This window comes from Pseudorasbora parva, chromosome 25, assembly GCF_024679245.1.
Source record: "Pseudorasbora parva isolate DD20220531a chromosome 25, ASM2467924v1, whole genome shotgun sequence".
NCBI lineage: Eukaryota > Metazoa > Chordata > Actinopteri > Cypriniformes > Gobionidae > Pseudorasbora > Pseudorasbora parva.
In genome coordinates this window covers 10,772,547-10,800,085 of record NC_090196.1, presented here as the reverse complement: position 1 = coordinate 10,800,085, position 27,539 = coordinate 10,772,547, and the positions used below count along the sequence as shown (strand labels likewise).

Genomic DNA, 27,539 nt, shown 5'->3' with positions numbered 1-27,539 from the left:
TCCTCATCAGCCAGCAGACAAGCCACTGTCAGCCCGACTTTGAGCGGTCCAGTTAAGGGCTTGCTGGGTTTCAGCAGCCCTCAGATGGCTTCCCCTGAGGGGGTGGCCTAGGGTCCCGACCACTGGGTGACAGGAACTAGGCCTCCTGGAGGGTGAGCCCCGGTTCCCAGGTTCTTTGACAGTGTGCGTGGTTGCTAGCTGAGGCAGCTAGCATGGTCTGCTATCAGGTGCAGGCTTCTTCTGGCCCTCCTGAGGTCATTCCCCAGCCCTGCGGGGTTTTCCGGTGGGATTTGCCATCGGGTAAGCACCGTCTGTCACCAATCTAACAGGGAGCTGCCATTCAGCAATAGGCCTCTCCAGGCCGCCCTAAAAGACTCAACTATACGGGGGGCATCAAACAGGCCTCCCTGGAGGCGAGCTCCGGGAACACAGTAACTTCCGACAGTTTGGCTAGCAGGTAGCAGGCCTCTCCGGGCCTCCTGAGGGTGAGCCCCCAAGCCTGGACGCTCGGTTAGCCGGTGTCTTATGCTGTCAGGTGGTAGGCCACTCTGGGCCTCCTTGGAAAGAGATTCTCGGACCCGGTCTCGGTGACAAGCTAGCCATTAGCATGGGTGGCTTCTGGTGTTAATGGCCTCATGGGCCTCCCTGAGGGGACCAGTAAACCTCCCTGTGGCCTTTAACAGCTAGCATCAACGGTGCCAGGTCGAGGCTCCTTTAGGCCTCCCTGGGGGGGAACGAGTCCCTTGAACGGGAACATCAGTCATCGTGTTGACTGTCATAACGCGACGCCACAGCAGAGGGAGGGAAGAGTTTATGTGAACTTGAATTTATCGTCTTCAATATTCATCTGTACCTCACATTAAACTATGAAAAAGCTTATGATAACTGTGTGTAAAGGCTTGGACTTTCATGTACATGTTATTTCACAATGCCATCATTAATAACACATCATCATTGTTTCAAAGGACCATGTCACCACTTTAGTTGAGGGGCCACAAAATTGAAGTCATGATAACTTCATAATTACCAAAAGTTTCTTAGCATATATTACAGAAAATATAAATGGTAACAATAAGAGTTTTACACAGAATCCAATACTCGATAATGAAGATACTAGGAGGTGAAGGGGTGGAGGTATGTGTAAATGTCTGTGCGACAGACTGAGGAACATGAGTTTGAATGAGCTTAAATACTATAATTGATTAGAGTAGGTGGAGTAACAAATCAGCCAAGCGTCAGCTGATAACATTTAGCAATCAGTGTTCTGCCTGAACTATGCTTGAATTCCATTCGATCACTAAAGCTCCATTTAAGTCAGGACCTCTTTGAGAATTAAATTTATTGACAATCTTTGATTTGGTGAAAGGCTTAGGCTCAAAGATGCTCGTGCTGCCATACTAGGCAGCTCAAGATACATCCTTGAAGCAGAATCCCCCAACACAATAACGTTTTTGAATTCTATGCGTCAGATTGGGTAACTACTAAAGACAGCGTGTCTAAGAGGAGCGCGGCTCATGAAATCATTGGAGGTAGCGTACCTCAAAAGGGTAGGGAACGCCCCTTGACTAATTTCAGAATCTGATCATGCGTGATCAGAGGAATAGAGAAGCTAGACTATACTTCATACATAGGACACTGAATTTATTTACAAACCCCCAACAAACTTGAGACTTAAAAATCATGATTCAATGACAGTTGTCTGGGTCAAAGCGTTACACATTAAGAATTTACTTGGCATTATAATGCACACTATTCATTGACCGCACATTGCTCTGAACTTAAACAATCTTAAGCATTGTAGTGTGCAGGCTGTAGAATGCTCCGAAACGTGAAGCTCACATTTATTTAATGAAATAGCCTTTGAGGTTTGCAGGATCATGATATGTTATTTTCTCCCCAGAATATAAGATGGCTTGAAATAGTCATTACACAGTATTTAATATAGCTTACTTTAAGGTATTGATATTATATTTAAAACGGGTTCTCTAAAATACATTTTGCAGTTTGGTCCGGATTTCTGACTTCCGAGAAGAGCATGACATGACTCGAACTTAATGAAGTCGTTAAATAAACTGTTTAAGCATGAAAATAAATAATACAAACACACTTCAATTCTGTGAGGTGATCATTTAACCATTAGTCTGTGTTGTTACACTGTTTTCATTACAATGGTAAAGTGTATATTTCGCTTTTTGCTGCAATATGCCACCTACACGAGCAGAGCTCTACCTGTTCGCTATCGTTCAACAACTGGTTCACTTCCTCATTTCGCAAACAATATGCACCAATTTGTTCAATTCATTCACTTACAAGAGCTCCCATTCAGAGACAGACTCAAAGCATCTCGGTCAGTAAAGGGCGTATTCATTCACTGATTCAGCAATCACAAGATCCGTCACATCTCATACTTGAACGCTATTGGCTCAAGGTTTGTCAATTTTTAACAGAATGCAATAGTCCATGGAGCCTTGCATGCGCTCCTTGCCAATAGCTCCATGCTGTTTGTGGAGGGAAGATTTTCAGTGAACAAAATATGAGTCAATAGACCACGTGAATGAGAATGATTCGTTCACCTAGAAGATTCGTTCGAGAACGAACGTAATATCCCTCGGACTTTCAGACCATTTACGGGAAGTTCCTGTTTATGCCAGTGTTCATGTTTATGCTCTTAGTATGTCTCATGAATAACCGAAATTCAGCAGGCTACTTGCCTCATCACATGAGAAATTGTATAGAAGCTTAAAATGTCCACTTCCAATCCAAACGATAAGAAATTTAATGGGAAGCAATGTGCAACGTTTATTAGTGGCACCAATATGTATCTGTTCATTCAGTCTTGTCAAAGTTACCCGCCGAATGACAACACACTGACATCAGACGCATGTCAGTTAAGCCAAACAATGTCGAGATGCAGCCCAAATAGATGAATGTAAAACTTACAGGACGCAAGTATCCATGTAAAATGTTTTAGTGCGCTGCCTAGCGGCTCACATGATTGCAATGTGAAACCAACAAACTTACCAAATGTATCAAGTCGAGCCCTGTTTATATAAGCTTATGTGAGCCTCGAGCTGAGAAGTCTTGAATCAAAGGCAATGCTGAGAACCTGTCAATGTGTAAATGTCTGTGCGACAGACTGAGGAACATGAGTTTGAATGAGCTTAAATACTATAATTGATTAGAGTAGGTGGAGTAACAAATCAGCTGAGTGTCAGCTGATAACGTTTAGCGATCAGTGTTCTGCCTGAACTACGCTTGAATTCCATTCGATCATTCAAGCTCCATTTAATGATGACTACTGTATTATAATATCAACAGAATTCATGTGCTATGTGCTGAGCCTGTGGCCAGTTTTGGGGTCTGACCATTTACCTGCAGGCTACTATGAAAAAGACATGCTTTACAGAGATCATGATTAATAAAAAAAAACTTTAGTTAATCACATTAATTTATATACTGGTCTAGCCTGTGCATAAGGTAACATCGATGTTTGTATATTTCTTTAATAATTCACACTTACATTACACAACTAGAGTAAAGCAAATTAATTAGGTTAATTGTCGGAATGTGCTCCTCCGGATCAATAAAATATAACAATTTAAAGTAGCCTTAGTTTTATTAATTTGTTCATTTTAATGGGTCCCATTAGCTTGAAAGTCTGCAATCAGCATTCATGGTTGCCATTCTAAAATGTTGCATTGCAACTACAACAACATTACATTATAGTGGATAAAATATACACAAATTACATATATGCATTCAAACATGCATAAATTCTGGTTTCGAAAGTAGTCTTACATGCATGTAAGTAGTGGTTACATGCACTTACAGGGTGCATGTAAGTAGTCTTACATGCACCCTGGATACGTGCCCAAGGTTCCCACCACTCCCTTCCGGCACCAGGTGGTGAGCCTGCAAGTGCTGCCGTCGTACGAGGCAGACCCAGCCCTGGCTTCTCTCTGTCCCGCCCGTGCCCTTCGGACTTGCGTGGACAGAACGCAAAGCTTTAGGACCTCAGAGCAGCCCTTCGTAGCAGAAGGGAAAGGCTTTCTCCAAGTAGAGAATGGCCCACTGGATAGTGGCTGCCACCGTCTTGGCATATGAATCCCAAGACAAAAAGATTTTTATTGAACTCTGTCATTGAAATTAAACCTTAAATTAACTTTTTTTACCTTAATTAAACAAGTTAAAAATCAATTTAAAAGGAATTCATACCTGCATGATATTACACTGCAGTCACATTCAAAAATGGATGATTCAGCTGTGGGCACCATCCTCTGGTGAGACACGAAATTTAATTTTGTGTGTGACTCTCACAGTGCATAATGGGAATTCTGTAGCCATTGAGCGTACATCGGTTGTACACTTATTATTGCACTGCATTGTGTAATTAAATGAGCACTCGATAACGTCTACTATAGTTTTGGACACGACTAAATATGTGTTGTTCCCTCAAAAAGTGCCTTATTGAATGGGTCAATTCCGAAACAGGGACTAACAACTAAAAATCCTTAGAAAAGTAAACAGAAACTGTGCTTAGATATGTGACACATGGCTGTCTGTCTTAATGTTTTGTTTATTGTCACATGTTCCTTTGTTAATTTTCCTGCCACTCCTATGCTCCCATGGTATTTAAAAATATCCCTTTTAAGCATGACAATTATTGCTCAGTGAAACTGTATTTATATGTCTTTATATTTCAAAATATTCCAACAGCCACTGTCACTGCAAGCTCTTCTTCAACTGAGTCAACATCAACTACTCTAGGTTAGTATGTCATGGATTATTGAATAAACATGTTAATAGGAAAATGATAAATCCATTTTTAATTGTTAATGTGATGTTGTATATCTATTCTTCATCCAGAATCCAAATATACTAAAGGAATTTGAAATTGTATAATTTCTACAGCTGTTTCATGTGCATTACTAATAATTTGCTCATCTGTTCTAAAACAGGGCCAGGTGTGATTGAGAATCTCAGAGTAACGAAAATTTCAACATCTTCTGTGCTTCTGAATTGGAATGAAACACGTGGACCAAGGTCTTTCTTTGAAGTTCAATGGACTGACACTGCAAATGTCACAAACACAGTTTATAACGTCACTAATCTGACTCCTGGAGTCAATTACAGATTCTGCATCAGAGTCATTGCAGAAGATAACTCAACAAAAGGAGAACCTGTCTGTATCTCAGCATTTACCGGTATGTAGAATTTAAACCATTTGTCCTGTGCTTATACTGCAACTTTATTGACTTTACTGACCCATAAACTACTGTAATTTGAATTAAAACAGCATCATATTGTAACTGTGTTCCATCTATTTAGTCATTTTCCACTTGAATAAGCACATTTTTGAGATTTTAGCACTGAATCCATCTAAAATTTACTCTCAATGGGGTCATATCTACACTATGCAATACACTATATTGCCAAAAGTTTTGGGACACCTGCCTTTACATGCACATGAATTTAATGACATTCCATATTAAACCCTACGGATTAAGAATGGAATGTCATTAAATTCATCCTTCCTTAGCAGCTCTAACAACTTCAACTCTTCAGGAAAGGCTTTCCTCACCATTTAAGTGTGTTCATGGGAATTTTTGACCAAAAGAAAAATCAGAAGCGCATTTGTGAGGTCAGGCCCTGATTTTGGACGAGAAGACCTGGCTTGAAGTCTCTTTCATTTATTCTCTAATTCATTCCGAAGCACAATCATGTTGGAGCAGGAAGGGGCCATCCCCAAACTGTTCCCACAGCATTGAGAGCATGACATTGTACAAAGGTCTTGCTGAAGAATTAAAGGGTTACTTTAGCGATTAGCATATGGCTTTGTATCAGTAAAAACCCTGGAGTATATAAATGATCATGCTTCCCCCTCATATCCCCCTGAGACAAGACCTTTTTGCATTTTATTTCTGGAAAAAATCCTCAGATGACGCAATACCAGAGGCTAAAGACTACAGCCAGTAGATCGAGCTATTTCCACGTTTTCAACCCGCGCATGGGGGGGTAGGATCACACTCACAGCTCACAGTGCACTCGCAGCTGCAGCCATTCATGTAAACTGAGCGGCCGGCAGAGCAAAGTAAGTGTTTCAACTTCTCAAAGTAATTCCTATGAAATTAAGCTTCCAAAGGCATGAACTGAAGCTCTCAAAGGCATGAACTGAAAATGCGCCAGGCTGAACACGCGCTGTGAATGTATGCCGCGGAGGCTTGGACGCGATTACTTCAGCTCATTCATCACGGTTAATGTAATCTGACTCCTGTTGCGTTTGTGCCATGACACTCGCTCAGCAAAGAAATATTATATTGAACAGACATGTTCAGTGTTTAATTTGTAGTGTCTGTTCTCTAACTGAACAGATTTTATGAAAATGAACTCTGTCATGGTGGGAGTGATCCAGTAGCTGTGGCTTTGGGAGTGGCCTCATAGGGTAGCGAAGCAATGCATTCTGGGAATTGTTGTCTTTCATCCCCATGAGACAAAAATACATTTTCTGTCTTTTCTCAGTCTAGAAGGCATCAAATTCAAAAATAATTTTACATTTTTACTACATTAATGACCCAGTTTAAATACAGATTCATCTTCCAAGTACTGAAGTACCCCTTTAAGAGTTCCTTTAACTAGAACTAAGCGGCCATGCCTAACCCCTTAAAAACAACCCCACTCCATAATTTCCCCTCTACCAAAACTTACACATGGTCAAGTTTACACCAGACAATGCAGGCAAGTACATTCTACTGGCAACCGCCAAACGCAGACTCGGATTGCCAGACAAAGAAGCGTGATTTGTCACTCAAAAGAAAACCGTATTCACTGCTCTAGAGTCCAGTGGTGGTGTGCTTTAGAAACTTGCGATCGCCGTTTTGTATTTCACTTTGTAAAGTGTAAGGCTTGGATGCAGCTGCTCGGCCATGGAAACCCATTCATTTAAGAACTCTACGCACTAGGGGTTGCACCGACTAGTCGACTAATCGACTAGTCGACCTTAATGCTCTGTCATGGCTCTTTAAGCTTGACGTCGACTAGTCGCTGGCCTATAGAGGGCGCAACAGGATAAACAATTTCCTGACACGCAGGCTCTGTTTTGAACAGTTAAATATGACAAATAAATGAATACTTCAAGAGCTCTCCACAAGACATGTTTAATTACCATCTGGATTCTCAAAATTGATCAGGAGAATGCAAGCTTATTGTACACATGAGTTAATCATTGCGCTAAACTGTCTGCTTCATTGCAACACACACACACAGCCTGATCACGCGGAGATCACGCGCCTCACACAAAACCATTCAGTAGCGCACAGTATCCACAACAGTATCTCTATTTATCGGAGACTTGATTACACACAGGTGTATTCTATTTATAATCATTAGTCATTTAGGTCAACATTGGATCAAAGTAAAGGGGCCAAATAATTTTGCATGCCCAACTTTTCAGTTTTTTTTTTTTTTTTAAAGTTTGAAATATCCAATAAATTCCATTCCACTTCATGATTGTGTCCCACTTGTTGTTGATTCTTCACAAAGAAAATTACAGTTTCATATCATTTCCACAAGGCTCTGTAGGTCATTAATGTAGTAGAAATGTGAGATATTTTTTTTTTTTTGGTGCTTTCTAGACTGAGAAAAGACATAAAATGCCGGGGCGGCAGTGGCTCAGTGGTTCATTTAGGTTGTCTACAAACCAGAAGGTTGGTGGTTCAATCCCCGGTTCCACCTGACCAAGTGTCGAAGTGTCCATGAGCAAGACACCTAACCCCAGCTGCTCCCGACGAGCTGGATGGCGCCTTACATGGCTGACATCGCCGTCGGTGTATGAATGGGTAAATGTGAGGCAAAAATGTAAAGCGCTTTGGATAAAAGCGCTATATAAATGCAGTCCATTTACCATAAAATGTATTTTTGTCTTATGGGGATGAAAGGCAACAATTCCCAGAATGCTTCGCTGCCCTACGAGGCCACTGCTACTGAATCACTGGATCACTTTCACTTTCCCATCGTACCCGCATTCATTTTCATAAAATCTGTTCAGTTAGAGAACAGATACTACAATGTACTAAAAGTGTCTGTTCAATATGTGATTTAGCCGCTGAGGGAGTTTCACACAGCATAGTGTGACACTTAGCACAGCACAATCAGGAGTCAAATTACATATATTCGTGATGAGCTGAATGAGCACGTGATGAGAGCTGAGGTAAACACAACTCCGCTCGCGTCAGATACACTGCCAGTGTTCAGTCCATGCGAGAGATGACAACATGCGGAAATGGCTACCTCTGCTGGCTTTAGTCGGGGCGGCAGTGGCTCAGTGGTTCATGTAGATTGTCTACAAACCGAAAGGTTGGTGGTTCGATCCCTGTTTCTACCTGACCAAGTGTCGAGGTGTCCTTGAGCAAGACACCTAACCCCAGCTGCTCCCGACGAGCTGGATGGCGCCTTGCATGGCTGACATCGCCGTCGGTGTATGAATGGGTGAATGTGAGGCAAAATGTAAAGCGCTTTGGATGGCCATAGGGTCTGTTAAAAGCGCTATATAAATGCAGTCCATTTACCATTTACCATTTACCATTTAGTCTTTAGCCTCTGGCCAAAAATGTATGATATTTGCGTCATCAGAGGAATTTTTCCAGAAATGAAATCCATAAATCTCTTGTCTCAGGGGGATATGAGGGCGGGAGAGCACAATCATTCGAATATACTCCAGGGTTTCTACTGATACAAAGCCATATGCTAATCTCTGAAGTAACCCTTTAAAGGGGGGTGTTACACTCCGTTTCAGTCAATCTCATGTCAATCTTGAGCATCTATATAGTAGTATTGCATCCTTCATATCTCCAAAAAGTCTTTAGTTTTATTATATGTGTAAAAGAAAGATATGCTGTACGGAGTCTTTCCGATTAAAACCAAGCAGATGGAAGCATATCTTGTGGGTGGAGCTAAAGAATGATGAGGAGCTATTGTGGAGCTATTGCGTTAAAACCTTAAACTAGGTTTAATATGGAATAATTAATTTAATTCAGCATATTTACCCACATTTTATATATCGGTGTTTGGAGTGGTTTTACAATTAACAAACACCTATAGTGGTCAGCTAAACAAATGTATTCAAACACACACCATACATCGCATGCTCCAGTGATAAATTAACTATATCCAGTCATGTTGTTTACTTAATGTGCACTTCACTGATAGCCAAAAACATTTGAAGCAGTTTCACTCACTGCCTGTGATTTCAACGCATGTCTGTGAACCTTTATAGTTGGGACCGCTCCATTCATCAGCATTAGACGATCTGCAAATCCGGCGTCGAACTAGGCCTTGTTTATAAAACGATAATCTCCAAAATATAGAAAACAAACAAAAACACTTGCACAACTCCGTTGCTGCAGCGGAAAAACAAACTCCATCAAACAAACTCCATCAAACAAACTCCACTGTTCCCTTAACCCTGGGTTCTTTGAGAAGCTGTAAAGAGTTGTCTTACCCCTGACAACCAAAAACACACTTATTTGGTGACATTGTTGATTTTGTGGGACCTGTGCAACACAGCCGACGACTTCCCTAAAGCCAAGCAAAGCACTTTGATAGGATTCTTACTGCTTTCGCACTCGCTCTGGTCACCCGGTGTTGCATGCGCACTTCCGGCAGAACTGCCCGTACAAGAAAAGGTTGCCCTTGTTGACGTCACGCAGAATACTCAAAAAAAATTCTGAAACTTGTGAGAAACCAGGAGAAATTTTGGCACAGAGATACTCCATCAAACCTCCACTTTTTTAAATTTTTGTCCATGTTTTTCCAGCACGGGAATCCAAGTCTTTAACAGTTTTAAAAAGCTCAGTATGCATGAAATAGAATTTTACCTCCGGGTAAAGTCCAAGTTTGTCCCAGTCCAAACCGGCTCAGTCGCGTCCTTCGCCAGTAGGACATCAATCTCTGACCGCAAGACCTGAGCATTGCTGCTTTGCACAGAGGTGAAGAGGATGCCCTTGTACTTGGAAGACCGGTAGGCAAACTAAATCGTATAGCAGAGTCTGATGGGATGAGCCAGCTGGATGGTCTAGGGAGATTTAGCCAAGCCACCAAAGATCAAACCAGCAGAACCAACGGCACCACCAACATACCCGGGGTAGGGCAGTAAGGTGGAACAGACAGACCTGGAATAGAAGCCCCGAGGCGGCCCGGAGTGTAGTCTAGGTCCAAGGTAGTGCAGAGTGTGTGTGAGAAGGCCTGCTGGCGTCCTCAGGGCCCACACTGCTGCTCCCTGGCGAAAGGAGGGTAGCAAGGGAGTGGTAAAGCCCGGAATTGCATACTGCCAACCTGGCTCTCTTGGGGCCAAGGGAGAGATGTGGAAACCACTGGACTCTGAAGAGCCAGTGGCAGAGTGTTGACACCAGTCAGGGCCTCCTCCAGGGGGTGGGGGAGGAGTGCTAAAAGGAACAGGAACAGGAGCAGCTCCTGTTCTCCCTGGGCTGCCTATCTCAGTGCCACTTCCCCTTGTGCTTGCCTGCAGATTTAGCAAGGCCCTGAACGGGCTGGGCGCCTCCCTTACGTCCGGCACCCTGCTTCTGGACGAGAAGAAGAACCAACAGTCTTTCACTCTCTGTAGTGACCACCTGCTGAAGTGTGCCATCACACCCGCACTGGAAGCAACAGTAGACCTTCTCACGAGAGAACAGTGTCACGAGACTCACTTGTAGAACACTCTTCGTAGAAATAGGAAACATTCACTGTTTGGCTCTGAAGTAGAAAGCAGTGATGCGTTATTCCACTTCCTTATTTATACCCGTGCAGGTATGACAGGTTATGTTGTCTTGGTAATGTCAAGTTGTCATGACAAAGACATCTCCCATAATGTCATGTTTACATAAAAAATGACAATTGAGTGAATGATACTTCATTACAGTTGTCATAAACATCTATACAAACTCCTTCATATTCATGACGTGTCATGTCATGATTATGAAGGTGTCATGTCAGTCTTATGCACACCCCTTCAAGTAAAGTGCTACCTTTTTAGAGCTATTCCTTTGTCCAAATCTCTATACAATGCTCCTGCTACAGAATCAATATTTAAGTATTTTTAGATTTGACTTTCAGTGTAATGGATATTTAATCTTAAAGGACACTTATTTTGCAAAATTCACTTTTACTAATATATTATATGTATATGTAATATATGTATATTAATATGACATATTAATTCCTATATTCTCTTTTCTTCCCTCACACAGAGCCAGATGTGATTAGGAATTTATTAACATCTGAAGTCACAACATCATCTTTTTTGTTGACATGGGATGAGCCAAGTGGACATAGATCTTTCTTTAAAGTTTATTGGATCCCTGGGGAAAAGATGAATGTAACTACTGGTAAAACTATGAATACTAAATATCAAATCATTGATTTGACTGCTGGAGTCAATTGCACATTCTGCATCAGAGCTGTGGCAGCGGATAATTCAACAGAAGGCAAAACTTTCTGCAGCTCACAACCTACCAGTATGTAGAATTGTAAAATATGTCCTCTTCCTCTGTTTCTGATAATTATCCTCAGCTCCTTCATAAAAAAAATATTAGAGACTATCAATGTAACCTCTATCAAAATAAAAATAAACGTTTTTTTGTTTTTTTTTTGCATTTCAGTACACTGGCTGTTATACATTAAAATGTCTAATAGGGTTTTCTATAATCATTTATGGCTTTCTTCTTTTATGTAAATGTAAATGTAAAAAAAAAAACAAAAAAAACATTACAAAGTGAACTCCCTCCTATTCCAGAAGAAAGAACATCAAAATATGGATTAAGTTACAATACTATAACTGCAGTTTCTTTATTGTTAACATATTTATGTATTTATTTTTCTATTGTCAATGTAGATCCTGAAAACTCAACTGGCCTGATTGCTGGCATAGTTGTGCCAATAATCTGTCTTCTCTTCATTATCACTTTCATTCTCTTCTTCTATTCAAGAAGGTGGGTTGCCAGTATCATCAGAGAAATTAAGATTGGATAGAGCTCAAGATAAACAGAAATTATCCAGATTAATTGTATTAACATTTTTCTATTACTCTCTATTCCAGACAAACCAAAAAACAATGTACTGACATCCCCGTACACAGCATTGGGTAAGTTTGTTTGATATAGATGAACATTTATAGAATGATGAACTTTATTGTTACTGAAATTTATTGATTTTTTTTTTTACTTTCCATTTCCAGAGATACAATGTAAGTAACATTTTATAGTTAATCCACATACTGTTTTAATAATTTTTAAGTTGTAACAATATTCTTTTTTTTTTTTTTTTTTTTTTAATCATACACAGTAATTGTGCTTTAAGAATAGAAGATTATGAAGAGTACTTTAAGCAGAAACATGCAGATTCCAACTGTGGTTTTGCAGAAGACTATGAGGTACACATCGGATACACAAATATGTGTTTTTAATCCTACTGTCCTAATGTACTACTTTCTATTATAATACAAACAAAACTATATAAACAGTTTTACTTATGACTTGTCAAATAGACTAATATATAAAATATAAAAGATTTTAAAATATCTAGATCTAACGTACTTTTAATTCCTGTGTTGTTTCAGGAATTGAAATCTGTTGGAACAACACAATCAAAGAACTCTGCCCTGGCTATTGAAAACAAGGCGAAGAACCGTTATACCAATGTTTTACCTTGTGAGTAGACTGACTGCCTGACTGTTGCATATTATATTAAAAGGTGGCGAGAGCTTTCCAAAGTCACACGCTTGAATCTGAATAGTGCAAAATTTCCTGAAAATTGACTCGCTGATTGACACAATGACATCACTCTCTTAAATTTCCATTATTGCAAATAATAAGAATACATTTTAATTTATGGTTAAAATGTTAATAAAATAAACAAGCGCAGAATTATGAGGAATTACATGAATTGCACCTGAGCTATTCACTTTGCAGAAAATCAAGATACATTTTCAGTTAATTTCCACATATGGATATGGATCACACAGAAATTGAAAATGTAACATTCAATGTATGTATGTATGTATGTATGTATTTATTTATTTATTTATTTATTTATTTATTTATTTATTTATTTATTTATTTATTTATTTATAATATTTGACTTTACAGTCTCAGAAGGAAGAGAACAGTTGCTGGTTGCCATTGTTCCCTGTCAAAAGCTACACAATGCTGCGTTCCCTTTCAGTCGGTCACGTTCGACGTACGTCAGAACTGAACCGACGAATGGGATCTTACTTTAGAGACCAATCCTACTTCGAGACGACAGAGCGGGCTCTGTCCAGGGAAAGACATGGGGCTAGCCCGAAGGGTAGCTGGTACCGGGGAGGAATACACATATGGGGTTGCCGTGAGGGAACTGCTACATATGGAACCCAGCCTACAACCACATTACACAAGCATACGGGTGCAGGCCTGGCGTCAGACGGTCCGCAACGTCTGACACAGAAGGGGTGATGGAGGAGCTTGACAGGGTTAGCCGGTTTCCCGGGGAACACAACTGGAGACAATAGACGCACGTATCCGGCCCAGAGGGCGGGAGTGGCGTTTGCAAGCCGACACTTAGAACGGGCACTTAACGCTCCTGGCCACTGGGTGCGAGGATGCGGGAAGATACTGGCTCTACACAGAGGCTATAGAATCTAGCGAACGTGTTAGGTGTCGCCCAGCCCGCAGCTCTACATATGTCTGTCAGCAAAGCGCCTTGAGCCAGCGCCCAGGAAGAAGCAACACTCCTAGTGGAGTGTGCTCTTACACTGAACGGGCAAGGCACGTCTTGGGACTGGTAAGCCAAGACTATAGCATCCACTATCCAGTGGGCTAACCTCTGCTTGGAGACAGCCTTTCCCTTCTGCTGGCCTCCGTAACAGACGAAGAGTTGCTCTGAGGTCTGAAAGCTTTGGGTCCGGTCGATGTAAGCGCGAGGAGCGTGGACCGGACACAGCAAAGCTAGGGCTGGGTCTGCCTCCTCCGAAGGCAGCGCTTGCAGGTTCACTACCTGATCTCGAAAGGGAGCAGGGAACGAGGGTTACATACGTAACCGAGACGTTTCATTCCATCTGCTCTGGCTGCTACGGAGAGGCACATGTTGCCAGCCCAGGGGGAAGATGCATAGTTTCTGCTAAAACACATTTACATTTAATCATTTAGCAGACGCTTTTATCCAAAGCGACTTACAAAAAAGGGGAGAGCAATAGAAGCAACGAAACAAACAAGGCCAACATCCTGTGAGAGCTGTAAGAAGTCTCAGGTAATTAGCACAGTACACAGGTTTTTTTTGTTTTGTTTTTGGACAAACAAACAAAAATTAATGGATAGTTAAGTGCTATTCTTTATTGTTCAGGTGCAATTGGAAGAGATGTGTCTTAAGATGTTTTTAAAAAATGGCTACAGACCTGGCAGCACGGATTGAGATTGGCAGGTCGTTCCACCAGGTGGGAACGGTCCAGGAAAATGTCAGTGAGAGCGATTTCATGCCTCTTTGGGATGGAACCACGAGGCGTCGCTCACTCGCAGAACGCAAGCTTCTGGAGGGTGTGTAAGTCTGAACAAGCGAGTTTAGGTATATTGGTGCAGAGCCAGTGGTTGTTTTGTAGGCGAGAACTAGTGCCTTGAATTTGATGCGAGCAGCCATTGGCAACCAGTGCAGTCTGATGAAGAGAGGCGTGACATGCGTTCTCTTCGGCTCATTAAAGACCACTCTCGCCGCTGCATTCTGGATCAGCTGCAAGGGTTTGATAGTGCATGCTGGAAGCCCAGCCAGAAGAGCATTACAATAGTCCAGTCTGGAGAGAACAAGAGCTTGAACCAGGAGTTGTGCAGCCTGTTCTGATAGGAAGGGTCTAATCTTTCTAATGTTGTATAAGGCAAATCTGCAGGACCGGGCTGTTGCAGTAATGTGGTCAGTGAAGTTTAACTGGTCATCAATCACAACTCCAAGGTTCCTAGCTGTCCTGGAGGGAGTTATGGTTGATGAACCAAGCTGAATGGAGAAATTTAGATAAAATGCTGGGTTGGTTGAGAAAACAAGTAATTCTGTCTTTGCAAGATTAAGTTGAAGGTGATGCTCCTTCATCCAGTCAGAAATGTCTGTCAGACAGGCAGTGATACGAACACTGACTGTAGGATCATCTGGTTGAAATGAGAAGTAGAGTTGAGTGTCATCAGCATAGCAGTGATAGGAGAAGCCGTGTTTCTGAATGACAGAGCCTAATGATGACATGTAGATGGAGAAGAGAAGTGGTCCAAGCACTGAGCCCTGGGGAACCCCAGTAGCTAGATGATGTGACTTAGACACTTCACCTCTCCATGACACCCTGTAGGACCTACCAGAGAGGTAAGACCTGAACCACTGGAGTGCAGTTCCTGAGATCCCCGTCTTCTTAAGTGTTGACAGGAGGATCTGGTGGTTAACTGTGTCAAAAGCAGCAGACAAATCCAGCAGGATGAGCACTGAGGATTTGGAAGCTGCTTTTGCCAGTCTCAGTGCCTCAGTTACCGAGAGCAAGGCAGTCTCAGTCGATTGGCCGCTTCTGAAGCTGCTAAAAATAAGTTTTCAGCAGTTTTGCCAATTCTTACAAGACAAATAAGCAACCGCAGCTTCAAAAAAACAAAAACAAAAAAAAACAATGAGCCTAAAACATATTAATCTTAAACCACTGTAAGTTTGTAAAGTAAAAATTTTAAATATTTTACAAAAATCTTAAAATTGCAACAAAGCAGGAGGGCATGCACTATCCTCTGATACCTGTGAGCAGAATAAGTTTGGAGATGGAAAAGGAGAAAAAGACAAGAGCACTAAGAGGGAGCTGTAATATAGGCAAATATTTATAATAAAATACTTTTGAACCATATGTATCTGTTAGTACTACTGTTAGTATTGTTTTTATTATTTTTAGGGGTTCGAGCCTGAAAGGCTGAAACCCTATTGTTATTGTTAATTTTCACATGATGCATCGTTCTCCATCTAAAACTGATCGGGCAGACCAAACCGTAAGTTGTAGAGACTTGAAACTTTCAGGGCTGGTACTACTCACACTGACTACCGAGGCACGCCCCAATCGGCCTTACAGGGTCGCTACAGCGAGCAAAAGTATGAAACGCCTCATAGCTCCTTAACCGTTAGGTGTGGGCTCAAGTGTCTTATATCGTTGGAATCCTTGGCTCGGGATGGACAAAACGCATGCCTCGTATTGGCTGGCCCTTCAGGCACCAATTTCGAGAAATGTTGGGTTTTTTGAAAAACTTACTTTTGTAAGCTTCTCCCACATCTTTTCCCTGATTGGAACCAAAACACTGTAGAAATGTTCTTTGGAGCGAGACTATTAATAATTATGAAAAAAAAAAAAAAAATACGATTCATGGTCGCTAAGGAGAACCAAAATGTTCATAGTGTCGAGGGGCAATTTAACGAAAATGACTATAACTTGTGAATGGAAAGACATATTTTTGCAAAACTTGGGTCACATGTCTATGAGTTCAAACTTTTGTCACTTGAAAAAATTGCGAGGATTGTCAACTTGGTGGCGCTGTAAGAGGAAAAAATGGCATAAAAAATGGCTACAACCACTCCCAACCATTAATCTGATAATAAGTGGCATGCAGTCCCTTTGTCCAGTGTGCCATATAGTCTATGAGAACATTGGTGTATCTCAAAAAACATAGTTTGCATTATCAGCACAATGCCTTGAAGTAGCCTAAGAAGTTTCAAGCCAGTGTTTTTCACGGAAATCACCTCCATATACTCCTGAATCCTTGCCAAGTCTAACAATCACAAACATGGCAGGTTTTGCCTTGTGGTTTGTGTAACAGTGTAATTTAGCACTTACAAAACTTTTGTGATTATCTTCAAAACTGCTAGTCCAAATGAGCCAAAACCACCACAGGAAATTTGATAACATAGGTCAATAGCTAAACAATAATGTCCAAGTGTCGAAACTATGATAGGAAGTGAAATCCAATCAATGTTGCCCATGGGTCATTTTTATACTCATAAATATACTGTAACTATCTATAATGGGGTGGCCAATCCTACTCCTGGAGGGCCACAGTTCTGCAGAGTTTAGCTCCAACTCCAATTAAACACACCTCTACCAACTAATCAAGGTCTTAACACACCTGTCTGGAAGTTTCTAGTATGTCTATTGAGGCAAGCTGTAGCTAAAGCTCAGGACAGTGACACCCCTGGTCTAGAACTTCAAAATGAAATGAGATATTTATAACAAATTTGACACATATGCATGGACAATCTCTGAGGAACCAAGACTGCTAAAAAAAAAAAACATTAAAAGCATTTCTGTTTTTAAAACATTTCTTTGATCATCTAGATAAAAGTTAATTTCTTTATTTGGATCCCCATCAGTCAGTTCCTAGGCAGTGGTTACTCTTTCTGACATCCCAACAAGTACAAAACACAAAACTACATTAAATCCACTACAATAAAAAGTCAATGAAACGTACAAACCCAAAATTCATTCCAAATATCAAAATCAACAATTTATTATTGTGCCATTAAATGTTCTTTTAAAGTTTAAAAACACTTTTTTAAAATTAAAATATGTAATATCTGATAGTAAATCATTCCATATTTCCCATCGTCTATATGTTGCTGTATGTTGTTTTACAGTAGTTTTACTCTAGTAAAGTATTAACATCCCTTTGATGCATGCTGACTAGTACTACTATATAAAAGTTGACATTACAGGACATTAGGAACTCTAGACATAAATATTTTGGTAACACTTTATAATAAGGTTGTATTAAATAACATTAGTTAATGCATAAGTTAACATGAACTAACCATGAACAACACCTCTGTTTAGCATTAGTTTATCTTTGTTAACGTTAGTTATTAAAAATATAGCTGTTCATGGTTTGGTCATGTTAGTTCACAGTGCATTAACAAATGTTAACAAGATTTGAATAATACATTAGTAAATGTTGAAATTAACATTAACTAAGATAAATAAATGCTTTAAAAGTGCAGTTCATTATTAGTTCATGTTAACTAATGAACCTTATTGTAAAGTGTTACCAATATTTCTTATAAAACAAAGCAGAGAGACAATCTTTCACCAGTGGCCATCCTGAAGTTATATGTGCATTATTATATTAGCCCTTCTATTAGAGTTTTAAAGTAAGTCATGAGGCTATTATAATTTAAGTTGGGAAGTTATTATAATAAAACCATGTTTTTGCCTTATGGATTACCATTTGTATAACTACACAAATAACAAAGTTATACTATGGATTTGAAGCAAAACAATTATGGTCCTAGATGTCTGTAAAAATTTTAAAAGAAATAACCACTAGTTGGCTCTAGCAAGTTTTATAGCTCTATAATCACGTGGTGTTTGACATATTGTTTGTTAAATTTTAAGATTGTTAACATACTTTTGCAAGCTAGTCCTAGGTTTTTTGCCCGATCGGAACCAAACCACTGTAGAATGCTTCTCTGGACTCTCCTGATCAACAGTTATCAAAACATTTTTGAAATTTACCCTTTGGGCCGCTATATTAGTGTAATTTATAGAATGGGTCTGGCAAAACATGCTCAAAAGCCTATTAATCCTGAACGAAAACTCAAAACTTAACGAAAATAGGTTGGCACATGGAGCATATGACTTTAAAGAAGCATTGAAACTTTTATGGAGATTGAGGTGGCACTATAGTTGATAAAAAGCTTTAATACCATAGATTTCCTATGCTAAACTGCCTTGTATTGGCTATAAATGGTCTTCTCTCTCTATGATCAAAATATTTATAAGCTTGCTAAATAAAATGTAAAACTTTTTATGCATGTGCCTTAACCCTTGTGTGGTGTTCATATTTTTGTTACTCAGCGAGTGTTCATGGGTCTGGTGGACCCGCTGCATTTTTGGGTTTTTAATTCAACAAAATCAAAAATGTTATGTTAAAATACTCAACAGATGTTTACTTCATCCCAATTACAAGCAATATAAATAGCATTTATGGTTAATATTTTCTCTTTACCTTTGTTAGATCACATTTAAGAATTGCAAGCTCGTGTGGGAACGGCAGAGGTAGAAACAAAACTCACTCTTGTAGCTACTCTCTCACACTTACACACAATCTCTCTCTCACGCACGTACACACACACATACACACACACTCATGCACACACACACACCCACACATAACACCCACACGCACGCAACCCCACCCCACCCCACACACACACGCACGCACACTTGGATATGTGGTGTATAATTACTCTCCATAGGCATACTGGTTTTTCTAATGTACAAACTGTATAATCTATCCCCCTACACTAACCCTACCCCTAAACCTACCCATCACAGAAAACTTTTGCCATTTTTTTGAATTTCAAAAAACACCATTTAGTATGTTTTAGTATGAGGATATCATAAACCATGTTTACATTGTAATATCGATGTCATTATACACATTTGTGTCCTCATAAACCATATACGTGAACACACACACACTAACAGCAGCCCTGACAGGAGGAGGACAGAGTAAATGTACACAGGACCTACAATTCCCACACTTTTATGAGCCCCGGGTCCAGTGGACCCGAACATCCTGTGTGTAATATAAATGTGTAGGGGGGGTGTACAGTGTGTGGTCATTGAAAATGTGTTTTGATATATATTCCTCACAGAAAATGAGCCAAGGCCAATGAGTCTCAGTTTGAAAAAATTATTAATCATATCATTTTTCTTTCGATAAAAAAGGAAAAAGGTTCTAACAGACCCGAACACCATACAAGGGTTAAAGGCCTTAATTGCTCGAACCCAGATAAATGTTGCTTGCAGCTTTAATGATTATTATTATTGTAGCCTATAATGATTAATACATTATAAAAAATATAAATAAATAAAAACATTAAGTTAGCTCCCTCTCCTTCCCTGTTTCTTCCATTACAATTGGGCAAAAATGTATTTAGTCAGCCACCAATTGTGCAAGTTCTCTCACTTAAAAATAAGAGAGAGGCCTGTAATTTTCATCATAGGTACACTTCAACTATGAGAGACGGAATGAGGGGGGAAAAAGAAAATTACATTGTCTCATTTTTAAAGAATTTGTTTATAAATTATGGTGGGGAGAAAAGTATTTGGTCAATAACAAAAGTTCAGACAGGACCACTTTGGCAATACTTTGGTTTATTGAACACAATTATCTTTGGAAGTATGGTTCCTTAATGGGGTTCTTGCTCCATAATTAATAGAACATACAAGAGCTTTGCATTAACCCCTATGGAACCATGTAGTTTGAGTGATACACAGATGATTTAAGACACTTAGGAGTGTCTTCTGGAACAGTGGTAACGTGAACGTGCAGTAAATCCTGGACATCTACTGTTGCTTGGCTATGAGGATGAATGTCTCTCAGCAGTGAGGTCCATAATATTACAAGCACGCCAGGTTCCACCCTCTCCCAGACACAACGCTCACAGTCACCAGAATACTGATTGCATGCACCTGCACATCATCAGCACGCCAATCACCAGCTGCACTTAAGCCCCAATCATTCACTCAGTCACTGTCCGGTCTCATTTGCACACGCTACTGCTGATGCTTGCTTCTACGGACTCACCCGAATGCTTATCTGTGTCTCCTTGTCTCCTGAGTGTCTCCACATCTTGTCTCCATCACTCCATTCTGCCAATCTGCCAAACACCTGCAACAGAGACGTATCGTATTACCCTTGTGTCACTCCCCTTGGATTCTACTTGCCAGCACTCACCTCTTCCATTCTCATCCTGGTTGTGTCAATACTCATGTGTCCTCTCTGTTTGTAACAGAAGACCGGACCAACACCATACACTAGGATGAGCACCCCGTACCCGTTCCAAGAGCTCGTCAATGCTGTTGGGTGAGCTCTTCCCACCAGCAAACCTGCACCTTCACCAGCGAGCACTTCCAGAAACAACACTGCTTCTTCTTCATCGATGGAGTGTGCCAGTCCCATGGCCAGACCAGCACCCTTCTCTGGTTCAGCGGAGGATTGCAATGGGTTTCATTGCACACTGGTCCTGGAGATGCAGCCGAACTTATATCCACATGGTCGCACCAAAGTGGCGTTCATCACATCACAGTTATCTGGTAAAGCACACCGATGGGCGGAATTCTTGTGGGCCAACGACAGTCCTGTGATCCAGACCCTGTCCGGTTTCATCACACATTTCAAGGAGGTCTTTGGGACGGTTGTCTTGGCATTCATCGATCGGTGAGCAGCATTATCACTTAAAACAAGGTTCTCAGTCTGTCAATGAGTATGCCCTACAGTTCCGAACCCTTGCGGCTGCCAGTGGCTGCAATGAACAATCCCTGATAACAACCTACCGACAGGGTCTGGATCCTCGAGTGCGGCTGCATCTTGCTCTATTAGGTTAGAACGGTTTATCCAACTTTCCATCCTCTTCGCCACTTGTATGCAGTCGTGTATCGAAGAACACCAGGGCCAGTCGTCCTTCTCTCCATACCTCCGCCGAACAGATGTTGTTAACTCTCCAGAACCTGCCAACGAGGCCATGCAACTGGATAACTCGAGACTGACAGCGGCAGAGGCGGCTGACCCAGGGTCTCTGTTTGTATTGTGGTTTCCCTGGGCATTACATCACTGAATGCCCCGTCCGTCCTCCACGTCCTATGGTGAGTGCGACCATTCCTTCCCTTCAAAAGATGAAACCACTCACCACCACTGTCAACCTTGCTGCTGGTGTTTCCCTTCCAGTTACCGCCCTCCTCGACTCTGGGTCAGCCGGCAATTTCATCTCGGGGACCCTTTGCCGCCAGCTCAAACTCTGCATGACTGCCACTCCGACTATCTAACCAGATCCAATCGATAACTGGGAGACCTCTTGGTCAGAGGCAGGTCAGTTGCTTGGTTGGCCCTATCGGCATTCAAGTTGGTATCCTCCACATGGAAGGGTTACATCTGCTTGTTCTGGAGGAGTCCACTGCTGACATCATCTTAGGGCGCCCATGGCTAGAGCAGCATAGCCCAGTCATCTCCTGGAAGACGGGGGAAGTCCTGAAGTGGGGCGACACCTGTTTCCCGGACTGCTTCCCATCTCCATGTCTGCACTATGTCCATCGAAAGTCCAACAGGATGATGTCCCGTCCTCTTATGCCCCCTTCAGCGACATCTTCTGTCCCCAACGGATTTCCAAGCTGCCTCCCCATCGGCCATGGTACTGTGCCATTGATCCGCTGCCCGGTGAACCAGTGCCCAAAGGAAAGATCTACCCTCTCTCACTCCCGGAGGAGAAGGCCATGGAGGAGTACATCAAGGAGGCACTGAAGCAAGTCTACATCCGTCCATCCACTTCCCCTGCTGCTTCAAGCGTCTTCTTCGTTGCAAAAAGGATGGAGGCTTGCGACCTTGCATCGATTAACAGGCACTCAACAACATCCCCGTTAAATTCAGGTACGCCCTTCCTCTCGTCCCAGCTGCCCTGGAACATGGTGCCACTGTGTTCACGAAGCTGGACCTCCGCAGCGCATACAACCTAATCCGGATACGTGAGGGTGTAAAACCGCCTTTGTCACGCCCACCGGCCATTATGAATATCAAGTCATGCCTTATGGACTCTCCATATTCCAGGATTTCATCCATGAGGTGCTCCAGGAGTTTCTCCATAAGTTTGTGCTGGTCTACATCGATGACATCCTGATCTACTCCCAGAGCCTGGCCGAACATCGTCGACACGTTACAGAGGTCCTTCAACACCTGAGGAGCTTCCACCTGTCATGAAGGCCGAGAAATCTACGTTCCACCAGCCCTTAGTGCAGTTCCTCGGGTATAACATCGACCACAGTGGCATCTGGATGGACGAGGGGAAGGTGGAAGCCTGTACGATCCTGTCCAACTCCATCCACCGTGAAAGAGCTCCAAAGATTCCTTGGCTTCGCCAATTTCTATCGACGATTCATCCACAAGTACAGTACCATCTCCAGTCCACTCACCAGCATCCTCCGTAACAAGCCCAAGTCTCTGTCCTGGACTCCAGCTGCCACGAAGCCTTCCAGACCCTGAAGAACGCCTTCACCACCGCTGTCTTAGCAGCAGGGGAATCCCAGTCGCCTCCATCCATATGCCTTCTTCTCCCACAAACTCAACCCGGCGAAAATCAACTATGACATTGGCAACCGTGAATTCCTTGCCATCGTGCTGCCTTTGGAGGAGTGGAGGCACTGGTTAGAAGGCACCAAACATCCATTTATGTTCCTCACAGACCATAACCTGAGTTACCTCCGAGAGGCTAAAAGCCTAAATCCCCGCCAGATGTGATGGGCGCTATTCTTCACACGGTTCCACTTCCACATATCCTATCGATCTGGAACCAAGAACATCAAGGTGGACACCCTTTTCAGAATCCATAGTCCAGAGGAGAACAAAGAAGAGCTAGAACCCATCCTTCCTGTGCAACTCTTCGTCTCCCGATCACCTGGTCAGAAGAGACCCTGCCCTCTGCCTATGCCTCCACCCACGTTCCGCCGGGTTGCCCTCTTTACCTGCGGTTCGTCACAGACATTGTCGCATTCTGCTAATTCAATCCTCACACACCTCTCTGGGCACTGGTCACCCTGGGGTCAATGAAACCCTCTCACTGCTATGCCAATGCTTCTGGTGGCCCCAGATGTCAGAAGGTACATGCAGGGATGTAGGGCCATGGCCAAGAGTCCACACCACCTATCAGCTGGGAAACTCCATCCTCTGCCCATACCCAACAGTTGTCACACCTGGAAGTGGATTTCATCATGGACCTGCCAGTCTCCGAGAATTGCACTTGTGTACTAGTGGACGTAGACCGTTTTGCCAAGTCCTGCTGCCTAATCCCACTCCAGGGTCTACCCACTGCTGTGGAAACAGCTGAACTGTTTCTGAAACAGTTCAACCACATTTTGGGGATATTATGGCATTCCTGAAGACATCGTATCAGACAGATGCCCACAGTTCATCTCCAAGGTTTGGAAAACCTTCTTCTCCCTCCTAGGTGTGACCGTGAGCCTGTCCTCACGATACCATCTCAAAATGAACGGGCAGATAGAATGCAAGATTCAGGAGATTGGCCGTTTCCTCTATACCTTCTGTCATTGCTACCAAGACTCCTGGAACCAGTTTTTAGGATGGGCCGAGTACGCACAAAAATCACTCTGCCAGCTTACAACCGGTCTCACCCCATTTCAGTGCGTACTCAGCTATCAACCACCACTCTTCCCCTGGTCAGGGGAACCCTCCAACGTCCCTGCTGTCGACTACTGGTTCCGGGAGAGTGAGAGGGTCTGGGACTCTGAACACCACCATCAGAGGGCTCTCCGCAGACACAGGATGACAGCCGACCTTCGCCACTCCAAGACTCCCACATTCCAAGTAGGGCAGAAGGTCTGGCTGTCAATGCGGGACATCAGACTGCGTATGCAGTGCAAGAAGTTGAGTCCCAGATTCGTTGGCCCCTTCACCATCCTGCAGCAGATCAACCCAGTCACCTACAAACTTCAGCTACCTCCACAGTACCCGATTCACCCCACTTTCTATGTGTCATTGTTAAAACCTCACCCCCCATCTGTTTCTGTTTCCACAGATGGCCATAGAGGGGGAGGTAATGTTACAAGTACGCCATGCTCCACCCTCTCCCAGACACAAGCTCGCAGTCACCCGAATACTGATTGCACGCACCTGCACCTCATCAGCACACCACAATCACCATCTGCACTTAAACCCTGATCATTCACTCAGTTACTGTCCGGTCTCATTTGCACATGCTACTGCTGATGCTTGCTTCTATGGACTCACCTGAATGCTTACCTGTGTCTCCTTGTCTCCCGAGTGTCTCCATGTCTTGTCTCCCTGCTCCTTGTCTCCATCACTCTATTCTGCCAATCTGCCAAACACCTGCAACAGAGACATATCATATTACCCTTGTGTCACACACCTTGGATTCTACTTGCCAGCACTCACCTCTTCCATTCTCATCCTGGAGGTGTCAATAAACTGTGTTTCACTGTCTCCAGTGCCCTCTCTGTTTGTAACATAACAGCTAGGACTTAAATCCTTGGGAATCTTGGAAAAAGAGAAAAAAACGGCAGCCAAAAGGTGAACAGTATTGTTTGATACTTACAGTGGGGCGGGGGTCAAGTTACTTAAAAAAAGTAATTAGTTAAAGTTACTAGTTACTTACAAATAGTAACTAAATTAGTAATTGGGTTACATCATTATAAAAGTAATTAAAGGGGTGGTTGCATGAGATTTCACTTTTTTAACCTTATTTAGTGTGTAATGTTGCTGCTTGAGCATAAACATTATCTGCAAAGTTACAGCACTGAAAGTTTAATGCAAATTGAGATATTATCTTTAAGAGTTATGGCAGTTCCCTTTCGGGGAACTCGAGCTGCGTCGAAACGCTGTGAGAACGCCTCTGTTTAAATGCGTCGTGAAGCGCCTGTAGAACCATTCCATCGGAAAAAAGATCGATCGTCGGCGTGATGACGTCATCGACCGGAAGCTATAAAACGTCCGTGAAAACAAACAGGAACTAGCTTCTGAGCCTTCAGCAAGCGATCTGTGTGAACCTGTCTGTCTATTTGGTGTTTTTGTCTGTCTATTATACAAGAAAGCAGAGATTTTCCACCCTTTTTGTTAAATATTACATATATTAACAGAAAAAAGAGAAAATAAATAGATAGAAATGGCGAGTGAAAGCAGCAATTTCAGAAAGTGTGTTCCTCCCTGCCCACGCTACATCACGGGCGGGGACACACATCTTCTCTGTGTTGCATGCTTGGGAGCGCAGCATGCCCAGGCAGCCCTCGAGGGGGCTGCTTGCGAGCACTGTGAGCGTATGCCACTGAGAACGCTGCGCTCCCGCCGGGCACTCTTCGAGGAGGGTGCCTCGGCTCGTGTTCCCCGCGGCTCTGGTCCCGCTGCCGCCGAGGCGGAGCGGAGGCTGCAGTCGTGGGGATCACAATTGGATGTTGCAGAGGGGTTAGAGACGGGCGCTGCCTTATCTCTGCCCTCACCTGCTCCATCCAGCGGTTCTTCTCGGGGCATGGAAGCACGCATGGCGGTTTCTTCCCCCCCGAGAGAGCCGCCGGTACTTCATCTGTCCAGCTCTGAGGAGGTGGACGTTGAAAGTATCGATACTGAAGATTCGCCACTTCAGTCCCCTGCTAGTGAGGAGCTAGTTGAGGTTTTGACGCGAGCAGTGGCCAGATTAAACATCGACTGGCCCACTGAAAGATCTGAGGCAGGAAGAAAACGTCATAGTAAGCTAGACGAACGCTTCCTGCCGTCTCGCGCTTCAGAACCTCAGCGACGGGGCCTGCCGTTCTTCCACGATTTGCACACCGAGGTGGCAAGATCGTGGAAGAGACCGGCTTCATATCGTGTCTTCAGCCCGCAGACTTCGGTCTACAGCAACATTTGCGGGCTGAGACAGTATGGTTATGGGGCGATGCCAAAGGTTGAAGAGACGCTTGCGAGCCATCTCTCGCCTTCCTCGGCATCGTCCCTGAAGGCCCCGACTTTACCCACCAGACCTCTAAAAACAACGTCGGCGATGGTGGGTAAAGCGTACTCGGCGGCGGGTCAAGCGGCTGCATGCCTGCACACGATGGCTATCGTGCAGGCATACCAGGCTGACCTGCTAAGGGATTTGGACGGTAGTGATGCTGTGGGGGGTGATATTATCGCTGAATTAAGATCATCAGCCGATCTAGCTCTCCGGGCCACCAAGGAGACGGCCAGATGTGTGGGCCGCTCCATGGCAGCATTGGTGGCTACGGAGAGGCATCTATGGTTAAACCCCACAGACATCAAGGAGAGGGAGAAAGCCTTTCTGCTCGATGCGCCGCTTTCTCCTGGAGGCCTCTTCGGTGACGCAGTTCACACTGTCACCGAGAGGTTCCAGGAGTCGAAAAAGCAAGCTGCGGCGCTCAAGCAGTTCCTCCCTCTCCGGGTCCAGGTCCCTGGGGCTGCTGCTGATACCACCAAGCAGCCCAAGCCGAGTACGAGCTCCTCCTACAGGGCTCAGCAGAAACAGAGCGTCGCTGCCCGAGCTCCCCCTCAGCGTGGGGACGAGGGGCGGCGCTCTCAGACGAGGCCTTCGAGGGGCAGGGCTGATCTGCGGACAGTCCTGATCGCCAAGAAGGCCTCGTCGAAGCGTTCCTGACGCCAGAAGCGTCAGGACGCTGAGGGTGGTTCCCCCCGTAGGGAAACGGTGCTTACCCCTGCCTACGGTACCCGTTTCCCTACGGCACCCTCGGGGGGCCGCGCTGCCAACCCTGCCGCAATGCCGGGGCGCAGTCGGTCTCCGCGGGCCACCCGAGGGTGGTCCGCACCCCCTTCGGGGGGTCCCCGAGCAGTCAAGTCAGTTGTTCCCTGCCGGTCCGCCGCTTCAGGGCACTGTGCTTGTTGCTCAAAATACACCAGAGGCCAGCCTCGAGAGGCTGGTTCCCTTAGTAGATTTTCTAGACGAGTGGAAACGTCTACCAAATATATCTCGTTGGGTCCTGCAGATAATAG

General features: G+C 43.4%; 1 protein-coding gene across 1 annotated transcript in view; it reads left to right on the top strand.

The window, feature by feature from the left end:
• Positions 1-27,539, top strand: part of ptprjb.1 (protein tyrosine phosphatase receptor type Jb, tandem duplicate 1) — a 103,283-nt gene that overhangs the window by 27,151 nt on the left and 48,593 nt on the right. Inside the window, exons 7-13 of the mRNA XM_067436582.1 lie at positions 4,717-4,767; positions 4,959-5,204; positions 11,244-11,510; positions 11,888-11,984; positions 12,092-12,136; positions 12,337-12,424; positions 12,611-12,701. Coding sequence (XP_067292683.1) covers positions 4,717-4,767; positions 4,959-5,204; positions 11,244-11,510; positions 11,888-11,984; positions 12,092-12,136; positions 12,337-12,424; positions 12,611-12,701 — 885 coding nt within the window. The remainder of the gene's footprint in view (positions 1-4,716; positions 4,768-4,958; positions 5,205-11,243; positions 11,511-11,887; positions 11,985-12,091; positions 12,137-12,336; positions 12,425-12,610; positions 12,702-27,539) is intronic.